At 40.8% G+C, this 11,009-nt stretch overlaps 1 protein-coding gene across 1 annotated transcript; it reads left to right on the top strand.

The window, feature by feature from the left end:
- The first annotated feature begins 73 nt into the window (after window positions 1–73).
- Window positions 74–9,735, top strand: LOC118399976 (F-actin-capping protein subunit alpha-1-like). Its single transcript, XM_035796261.2, has 10 exons — window positions 74–447; window positions 6,059–6,122; window positions 6,253–6,304; window positions 6,390–6,453; window positions 6,789–6,995; window positions 7,295–7,374; window positions 7,512–7,590; window positions 7,763–7,834; window positions 8,242–8,304; window positions 8,412–9,735. The coding sequence occupies exons 1-10, from the start codon at window positions 409–411 to the stop codon at window positions 8,550–8,552; spliced, it is 861 nt and encodes a 286-aa protein (XP_035652154.1). The 5' UTR covers window positions 74–408; the 3' UTR covers window positions 8,553–9,735.
- The last annotated feature ends 1,274 nt before the right edge of the window (window positions 9,736–11,009 follow it).

Genomic DNA, 11,009 nt, shown 5'->3' with positions numbered 1-11,009 from the left:
ATATTTTCTTTAGGGAACGCCTACTCTGTGAAATGCGCGAATGCAATAACACAATTCGCCCTCGCACTCCATCTAAACAACGCATTTTGTTTTTACTTTGGAAAAACCTAAAGTCTACAAAACGCAGTCCACCATGTTTTTTACAGATTCTAGTTTTGGAAACAGAAAACTGTATGGAGATCAAACGTTTCATCGATGAGATTTTTTTCAGAATTTCGGACAAAATCCAACTCGCTCCATCTTCTCCCACTGCCGGCCACTGGGCTTCCTCTCATCGCCATATTTGGTAGTGAGTGGAACGCCAACCGGATGTTTGACATTTATACATCTGGTGAAATATCTGGCTCATTGTTATGTCTATTGTGACACTGTGGAGATCCGCTTCATCACTGTCGCAGATCAGCCAAGATGGCAAATTTCGAAGAACAGCTCACTGGGGAAGAGAAGGTAGCTACATAACTAGTCAGTATTTTGATAAGCTTTGTTCACTGTTTTACGATTTTTAGTAAATTGGCTAGGTTGTTGTGTCCTTCCTAAATTATTTTGGCTGCAGAAATAACATTAGCTAGTTTGCTAAGCTAGTACCTAGCTAAAGTTAGCTTGCTGGCTGGCTGACGTTAACTAGTTAACATATGAGCTAACTATCCTGTCTGCTAGGAAATAAACTGACGGAGTTAATTGAACCAACTATTACTCATCATGTAAATAATACCGAACGCAAGAATCAGTTTGCGTAAATACGAGTCTGTAGCTAGCCAAAATGTTTGTAAATGTTAGCTAAGGTGGGTATGTGTCTTAAGACGTAGACACATATACCCACTGTGCTAGACACAACTCCGAAGAACATCGCCATAGGCATCATTCTATTCATTATCACATTGTCTGTCTTGGTGGTATTACATTGCATCTAGCCGATTGACTATAACAACCAGGACTGTCAAACATTAAATAAAAATATTGATTAATGTCAAGTTCAGAATTAGTTCAAATTAAGATGTAATTAAATCAGATTTTGCTTTTTATTTTTAACTTTACCGTAATGACTTGTTTTGTCTAAAGTAACAGTTAGCACAATTTAGGTGAATTGAAAAACGGCACACTTGTTTTTTTTTACTTAACAAAAATATAAACGCAACATGAAACAATTTCGAAGATTTTACTGAGTTACAGTTCATATAAGGAAATAAAATACATTATAAATAAATAGATTAGGCGCTAATCTATGGATTTCACGTGACTGAGAATACAGATATGCATCTGTTGGTCACAAAAAAAGAAAAAAAGTACGGGTGTGGATCACAACCAGTCTGTATCTTGTGTGACCACCATTTGCCTCATGCAGTGTGACACATCTCCTTCGCATAGAGTTGATCAGGCTGTTGATTGTGGCCTGTGGAATGTTGTCCCACTCCTCTTCAGTGGTTGTGGGAAGTAGAACACGCTGTTGTACACGTCGATTCAGAGCCTACCGAACATGTTCAATGGGTGACATGTCTAGTGATTATGCAGGCCGTGGAAGAACTAGAACATTTTCAGTTTACAGGAATTGTGTACAGATCCTAGCGACATGGGGCCGTGCATTTAACACACTAGAACATGAGGTGATGGCGGCGTATGAATGGCACGACAATGGCCCTCAGGATCTCGTCATGGTATCTCTGCATTCAATTTTCCAGAGATAACATTAAATTGTGTTCATTGTCTGTAGCTTATGCTCCCTGCCCATACCATAACCCCACCGCCACCATTGCATTGACATCAGCAAACCACTCACCCACAAAATGCTATAGATGTGGTGGTGAGGCCAGTTGGACATACTGCCAAATTCTCTAAAATGACTTGAGGTGGCTTATGGTAGAGAAATGAACATTTAAATTCTCTGTCAACAGCTCTGGTGGACATTCCTGCAGTCAGCATGCCAATTGAACAATCCCTCAATTTGAGACATCTGTCATTGTGTTGTGACAACTGTACATTTTAGTGGCCTTTTATTGTCTGGAGCACAAGGTGCACCTATGTAATGATCATGCTGTTTAATCAACTTCATGATTTGCCACACCTGTTAGGTGGATGGACTATCTTGGCGAAGGAGAAATGCTCACTAACAGGGATGTAAACAAATTTGTGCACACAATTTGAGAGAAATAAGCTTTTTGTTTGTATGGAAAAAATGTATTTAAGCTCATGAAACATCAGACCAATACTTTAAATGTTGCATTTATATTTTTGTTCAGTGGACATTGCATAGTTCTTTTTAGCTGTTTACCTTAGATGGCCTTTGGGCAACCCAAATACAGACAGATGGCGATATTGGGTCATTTCATCTTACCGTCCAAAGGGAATCTATGCAGCCAGCTATACACTTGTATCCCCTGTGGACCGGTTTGTGCGTAAAACATTATCCATTCAGGCTGCAAAGGCAGCAATTTCCTCAACTGGATTAAAGGCAAGAAAGCAGATTTTGTTGTTGAAATATGCATACTTTCTTTATGAAACACCATTTTACACCACCATGCAACAGTGACTAATGCTACTCCCGGATGTTGCGTATTGCGTTCAGCCAATCAGACCAGGATTGAAAAAAGACTGCTGCAATCTGATTGGCTGAATGCGATACGCAACATCTGGGACTTTCATTAGCCACTGTAGCATGGTGGTGAAAAATAAGGAGGAAATCGACACCTTGCAGCCTAAATGGAGATTGATTTGTGTCTCAACCAGTTCACGGGGGATATGAGTGTATGCGTAGATTCCTGGCTGCGTAGATTCCCTTACGACGAAACGACTGAAAATCGCCACCTGCTGGTCTTTGAGACTGTATTTGGGATGTTTTCAGTGTATTTTAAAAGGGTGACTAAACACCCCGACAGGCAGGTGTTTTTCTGTTGCTCATTAGACAAATTTGATTTCAGTCTTGGTGTGTTTTCTGACATCTTCCGTGTTTCACTTCCTCAAAATCCACAGAATAATCTAAGAACTCAAAAAATCTGTAATTAATTAATGTTTTTTGCAGAGGATGTTTTATTTGATGTCTAAGGAGTTTGCAGTATACTCAAGTAAAAAAAAGGGTAAGGTTTTGAATTTGGTTAACAAATTTGTGCTGCTTGGCAGGTCTCTCACTGCCTATGTTATTGGATAGAGAGCAGTCACCACAGCTGTTAACCCCATGTTAGAAGGCAAATGGACATCGTCACGTCAAATCAAAACCCAATCTTAATTTTCTCCTTGTGACGCACATACAGTGTTGTGAAAGTATTTGCCCACATTCTGATTTTTGCTACTATATGTTATCAGATCTTCAACCAAACCCTAATATTAGATAAAGGGAACTTGAGTGAACAAATAACAAAAATAATTTATCCTTATTTAATCAACAAAATTATGCAACACAATTCTTGTGTGTGTGGAAAAAGTAATTGTCCCCTTACACTCAATAACGGGATGTGCCTCCTTTTCAGCTGTAATGACTGCAACCAAATGCTTCCTGTAGTTGTTGATCAGTCTCACATCACCGTGGAGGCATTTTGACCTACTCTTGAATGCGGAACTGCTTTAACTCAGTGTAGGTTTTTAAGCATGAACAGCTCGTTTCAAGTCTCGATAGGGATTAGGTCTGGACTTTGACTAGATCATTCCAAAACTTCAAATTTCTATCTTTTTTTAGCCATTTTCATGTAGATTTGATTGTGTGTTTTGACCCAAAGACAACTGTTGGCACAACCAGTTGAGTGTAAGGGGGCAATTACTTTTTGCATAATTTTGTTTATGAAATAAGTATTTAATTGTTACTTGTTCACTCAGGTTCCCTTAATCTAATATTAGGTCTTGGTTGAAGATCTGATAACATTCAGTGTCAAAAATATGCAAAAGTTGAGAATTTGAAAGGGGGCAAATACTTTTTCACAGCACTATGTTCCAAACTCAGTTTTTGACAACTAACTTTATGACCAAAATGATCTTATTCACTTTGTAGTCATTTTGTATACTACAATAACGGTTTCTGGCTCATATTGATGCCCATAGGACATTTTCAAAGGGATTTGTTGCTTTTAAAGGCAGTCGCTCTTGAACACGTTCAGATAATGCAATTAATCGCAATAAAAATTGTATTACAAGAACTCTGACAGCCCTAATTACAACACAATGAACTGTTGACCTCTTACTTGGTATAGGAATCATTGGACTTTTCATGGGATCACACAAACATACTGTACAACCATATTCACAAGACTTCTTCTGAAGAAAATACATTATCATAGTGATTGTGGCCATTTCAACAAATTGCGATTGAATCATCAAAAACTAAACAACCTTCATTTGAAAGCTTGAAAATGGACTGTTCTTGCTGTCAGCTGCAGGCAAATACATGTTTGAAGCTGCCAGTCCCTACTGGGGTGTAACATTCCTATCACTTCAATGGCAGGCCCACAGCAGGGATACGGTCAGATATATGTACAGACCAGTAGAATGAGTATAGTATTTCACAAATACTGCTCTGTGTGGGAAGGTGCCACAGTCTTTGGGAGCATCTACAGTGCTTTCAGAAGTATTCACACCCTTGACTGATTCCCCATTTTTGTTTTATTCAGGTTGAAACGACAACAAATAAAAAATAATCTCACCAATCTAGACACAAGACCAAATATTGACAAAGTGAAAACATGCAAATGTATTGAAAATGAAATACAGATATCTCATTTACATAAGTATTCACATCCCTGAGCCAATTGACAGAGATTACAGCTGTGAGTCTTTCTGGTAAATTCTATAAGAGCTTTTTACACATCTGGATTGTACAATATTTGCACATTATTCTTTAAAAATGTCTTCAATCAACCTGGCCTGCCACGGGAGTCACTGGTACGCGATGAGACAAGGATTTCCCTACCGGCCTAACCCGGACGACGCTAGGCCAATTGTGCGTCACCCCACGGACCTCCCGGTCGCGGCCGGTTACGACAGAGCCTGGGCGCGAACCCAGTGTCTCTGGTGGCACAGCTGGCGCTGCTGTACAGCACTGGCGCTGCTGTTAACCACTGCGCCACCCGGGAGGCCCACGCAGTCTCTTAACAGTTGATGTCTGTTACTTGAACTCTGAAGCATTTATTTGGGCTGTAATCTGAGGTGCATGTAACTCTAATGAGCTTATCCTCTGCAGCAACTAGGTAACTTGGTCTTCGTTTCCTGTGGCGGTCTTCATGAGAGCCAGTTTCACCAGAGCTTGATGCTTTTTGCGACTGCACTTGAAGAAACTTTCAAAGTTCTTCAAATGTTCCATATTGATTAATATCTTAAAGTAATGGGGGACTGTTGTTTCTCTTTGCTTATTTGAGCCGTTCTTGCCATAATATGGACTTAGCCCTATTTGGTAAAAGACCATCTTCTGCATACCACCCTACCATGTCATAACACAACTGATTTGGCTCAAAGTCATTAAGGAAAGAAATGCCACAAATAAAACTTTTAACAAGGCACAACTGTTAATTGAAATGCAATCCAAGTGACTCCTGCATGAAGCTGGTTGAGAGAATGCCGAGAGTGAGCAAAGCTGTCATCAAGGCAAAGTATGGCTACTATGAAGAATCTCAAATATAAAATAACACTTTTTGATTACTACATGATTGTGTGTTATTTCATATATTTGATGTCTTCACTATTCTTCTACATTGTAGAAAATATAAAGAAAAACCCTGGACTGAGTAGGTGTGTCAACTTTTGACTGGTACTGTACATAGGCCTACAATACTGTCGTTCCATCAACAGATTTCAGTGTACTCTAGACTTTTTCAGGGGGGGCCCTTGTTAAAATGTCCTAGCCCCCCCCTCTCACACCCCACATTCTTACATATGCATTACAGCTGCTAAAAAAAGCCCCTTCTAAGGAATGGCTTGGACAGAGCAGAGGTAGGCTCATCAGGCAGCCAAGCCAGTCACTGTTCTCTGCTTCACTCTAGTGACCAGGGTAAAATGGCTGTCATTATACTGTCACTGTCAATTTTTTTTCGACTGACCGTCAGCCTTAAAAGTTGTTTATCACATTGTATTCTCTTTCCCTCAGGTCCGCATTGCGGCTAATTTCGTCGTCCATGCTCCACCTGGAGAATTCAATGAAGTCTTCAACGGTGGGTATGCTTAGAAATAGTATGATCATTGTACTGTTTATTTACTACACAGGTACTTGTTTATTTTTTATACAGTCTGTTAATGCTTTGCTGTTGGTAGTCTCTTGATAATGCCATTTCTTGATTTAAGATGTGCGGATACTGCTCAACAATGACAATCTTCTCAGGGAGGGTGCAGCGCAGTGAGTGGAGTTCTCTTTATTTATCTATATTCTGTTCATGCATTGTTGTGCAAATATAACCTTTTAACCTGCTGTATTTCAACAGAGCCTTTGCCCAGTACAACATGGATCAGTTCACCCTTGCCAAACTTGAAGGGTATGATGATCAGGTAAGCTGCTCAGTCACCTGAACTGTGACTCTTACCCAGCTGTTTTGAAACTGGTTGGGCTCATACTGTGACATGCATACATACAGTACCAGTCAAAAGTAGCCACCTTTTGCCTGGATGACAGATTTGCACACTCTTGTATGTATGCATGTTTGATGTCTTCGCTATTATTCGACAATATAAAAATAAGGAAAACCCTGGAACGAGTAGGTGTCCAAACGTTTGACTGGTAATGTACGTATGTGTGTGTGTATATATCACATTATCTGTAAGGTCAATGCAGCAACTGATGCCCTCTATCTGTGTCCCTGTGCTCCGCCCCTCCCCCTCTCTAGGTACTGATCACCGAGCATGGAGACTTGGGCAACGGCCGTTTCTTTGACCCCCACAACAAGCAGTCATTCAAGTTTGACCACCTGAGGAAGGAGGCCAGTGACACCCAGCCCCACGAGGGAGAGGCGTCTCTCAGACCGTGGAGAGATGCGTGTGACAGCGCCCTGAGGGCGTACGTCAAGGAGCACTACCCCAGCGGCGTCTGCACTGTACGTCCTCCTTTTCACCTGCAGGATAGGATTCTTAATTTTTTTTAAAACTAGGCAAGTCAGTTAAGAAAGTTCTTATTTACAATGACGGCCTCTGCCGGACGACGCTGGGCCTATTGTACGTCGCCCTATGGGACTCCCAATCACAGCCGGTTGTGACACAGCCTGGATTCGACATACTAATATTATCTTTAAAGAGCTTTTCATGCTGGAAACATGAATTATTTTGGACTGTACAAGTGTTGTTGATAAAGATGAGCATGGTAAACATTGACAGAACCTTGTTTTATTCATCACAGGTTTATGGGAAAACTATAGATGGCCAGCAAACCATAATTGCTTGCATTGAAGGTCACCAATTTCAACCAAAGAACTTCTGGTAAATGAGTGTACAATGCAAGTACACTTTAAGAATTATTCATTTAAATATAAATTTGTTTTGTTTTTGTTTACAACATAATATCTATTTCTATGACTGGGTAAGGAGTCAGGACTCATTTTGATTTGTGTTTTCAGGAATGGCCGTTGCAGGTCTGAATGGAAGTTCAGTATATCCCAATCTACAGCTCAAGTCGTTGGAGTCCTCAAAATACAGGTAGGCTAGTGTCTGTCGCCAAGTGTCCTCCATTTTGTCCGGCTGTGTAAAAGCCTCTTCAAGACAACTGGTTGGGCACAGGCCCCTGAAAGTCATATTGATTTACTGAACATATATCTTGTTCTCATGTCATATTGTATATTGCTTCTCACCCCCTATCTTGTGGTTATAGGTACATTACTATGAGGATGGAAATGTGCAGCTGGTCAGCCACAAGGATGTCCAGGAATCACTCACAGTGAATGTGAGTTTCCCTTTCAGTAGAATGTGCCCACAATCAGTAGCACTAAAGGCATGCTTATTTTGCAAAGGACACTGGTAATGATAGAATGCTTGAAGTGTCAGTCAGGCCTAGTAGAGGAGACACTCATGATACTCTACTGTGGTTTTGTGGCCTATTTCCTCTAAACCTGCACATAAGTGTTAAAAGGAAGTAGAAGGGTGCAGACTAACTGTTCATTGGGGCATGAAGGGAAGTAAGATGAAGAAAAAAAGGGCCTTTATGATAGAGATGGTCTTCAATCTCTGTCAAGTTTACAGGCAATTGTCGAAGACATGAATTCTGATGTTTTTATTGGTCCTTTGGCATGACAACTCTTACCTTACATCTGAGGTGTAACACTTGTTTTTTTTATTCTCATGTTTTGACAGAATGAGACTCAGACTGCAAAGGAGTTTGTGAAAATCATTGAGGATGCAGAAAATGAATACCAGGTATGCAACTTATGTTTCCTCCCAGTAATATTTTGATAAATTTGAAATAAATCACATTTCTTGTCATTGGGGAGGGGCGAGAGTCTAAACATTTCTCTCATTTCCAGACGGCCATCAGTGAAAATTACCAGACCATGTCTGACACCACGTTCAAAGCCTTACGCCGACAGCTTCCTGTCACCCGCACCAAGATTGACTGGAACAAGATCCTCAGCTACAAGATTGGCAAGGAGATGCAGAATGCCTAGAGGACAGTCTGTCTCTGTGTGTTACTGCAAAGACAAATCGCTTGAACGGGTGAAATCAGAAAAGGAGAGGGTGGTCTAATGTGTCTATTTAGTCTGTGTTGAAGAATGCCACGATTTGATGTCAGGAGTTAGTGTACTTCGCCACGTTACAAGGTGATGCCTTCATTTTAAGAGGACATTTTGATGGGTTGTTCAGCTCTGGCTCATTTGCAACAACAAAAAAAGAAAATGCCTTTACTGACACTGAAAGTTTGGGTCATTGGGTCATCCCCTCCTGCCTGCACACACTCACGCTTCAAATTGTAGTCATACCCCTCAGTTGGTTGTCTGGGTGCCACAGGTAGCAATCTGTTTAAGCCTTGTATGTAACCCTACAAGCGCTGGGATTCAAACAAATGCAGATAAATGACCTGTGTTTTGTGGTTGATCTTTGGTTAAATGTGATTTCAGATTGAGCTGAGCTACCATCCGCTTCCTTGATGGCTTATTTGATCTCCGTTAATGTCCTGGGATATTGCCTTTTAACAGCATGCACACAGTGATAAGGCTTTTAATCTGCGTTGGATTGAATTCCGACCTATATAATTTTGTATAGCTATTGGCAAATCTTTCTGTAACCCAAGGTCTCTTCTGGGTGCGGTGTATACTCCGTTTAATATGACAAAAATATAGTGCACCTCCCCACCCCAAAGAAAAGACTCTAACAGTTCTGTTCCATCTTTCCCGTGGTAAAGATATGTACTTTGAACTGTTTGGATTTTTTTTTAAAAATCATCACACTGAATGAATCTTCATTTCGCACATGAGACAGGCCTATGTGCTTGGCTCTCTGGTTTAATCAAGCCTAAAGAAGTACAGTACCATCAGTATCCTCTATCAGTAATTAGGCTACGTTAATATATAATACCTATATTCCCATTACCTTCTTTTTTAGCGTTTTACTTTATTTTTTTATACAAAATGTCAAACATGTATAATTAACAAAAGGAATGAAGAAGTTGCACCAAATGCAGTGCTGTAACTACTGTGATCATTAACTGTTAACCATACTGTTTCCCATACCAGTTTGTAGAAATATTCTGAGTGGGAGAAATTCAAATCAGAATTGGTGCCAAATTTGTAAATTCTGAATAACACTGAAAATACAGTAAAGGGACAATTTGAATAAAGACACATTATTGTATATCACTTTATAATGAAGTACTTGAAATGCACCTCTTGACTGTTTACATATGAAATATAACACAGATTCATTGTCTGTGTACTGGTACATTTGTGTCCAATGTGTAAAAGCATTTTGGACAATACACTATTTTGCCATATTGTCCTCTGCTTTCAGTTCTTATGTCAACTATTCTATACAGTGCATTCGGAAAGTATTCAGACCTCGACTTTTTCCACATTTTACATTACAGCCTTATTCTAAAATGGATAACATTTTATCCCCCCTCAATCAACACACAGTACCCCATAAAGACAAAGCATAACTTTTTTTAGTCATTTTTGCAAATGTAAATAAAAAGATAAGTATTCAGACCGTTTGCTCAGTACACTGTTGATGCACCTTTGGCAGTGGTTACAGCCTCGATTCTTCTTGGGTATGAAGCTACAAGCTGGCACACTTGTTTCTCCGGTTCTTCTCTGCAGAACTTCTCAATCTCTGTCAGGTTGGATGGGGAGCATTGCTGCACAGCTATTTTCAGGTCTCCAGTGTTGTTTGATCGGGTTCTAGTCTGGGCTCGAGCTGGGCCACTCAAAGACATTCAGAGGCTTGTCCCGAAGCCACTCCTGCCTTGTCTTGGCTGTGTGCTTAGGGCTTAACCTAAGTCCTGAGTGCTCTGGGGCAGGTTTTAAAGGATCTCTGTACTTTGCTCCATTCATCTTTCCCTCGAATCCTGACTAGTCTCCCAGTCCCTGACACTGAAAAACATCCCCACCGCTGAATGCTGCCACCATGCTTCACTGTATAGGGATGGTTCCAGGCTTTCTCCAGATGTGATGCTTTTCATTCAGGCCAAATAGTTCAGTCTTGGTTTCATCAGACCAGAGAATCTTGTTTTCCATGGTCATAGTCCTTTAGGTGCATTTTAGCCAACACCAAGTGTTGCTGGCTGTCATGTTCCTTTTACTGAGGATTGGCTTCTGTCTGGCCACTCTACCATAAAGGCCTGATTGGTGGAGTGCTGCAGAGATGGTTGTCCTTAACCTGGAAGGTTCTTCCATCTCCACAGAGTAACTCTGGAGCTCTGTCACAGTGACCATCGGGTTCTTGGTCATCTCCCTGACCAAGGCCCTTCTGCCCCGGATGCTCAGTTTGTCTGGGCGGCCAGCTCTAGGAAGAGTCATGGTCATTGGTGGTTCAAACTTCTCCCATTTAAGAATGATGGAGGCCACTGTTCTTGGGTACCTTCAATGCTGCAGAAATGTTTTGGTACCCTTCCCCAGATCTGTGCCTCG

This window comes from Oncorhynchus keta, chromosome 21 (genome assembly GCF_023373465.1).
Source record: "Oncorhynchus keta strain PuntledgeMale-10-30-2019 chromosome 21, Oket_V2, whole genome shotgun sequence".
Lineage (NCBI taxonomy): Eukaryota > Metazoa > Chordata > Actinopteri > Salmoniformes > Salmonidae > Oncorhynchus > Oncorhynchus keta.
Note: the sequence above shows the minus strand (reverse complement) of the source record. Positions and strands in the feature narration are given on the sequence as shown.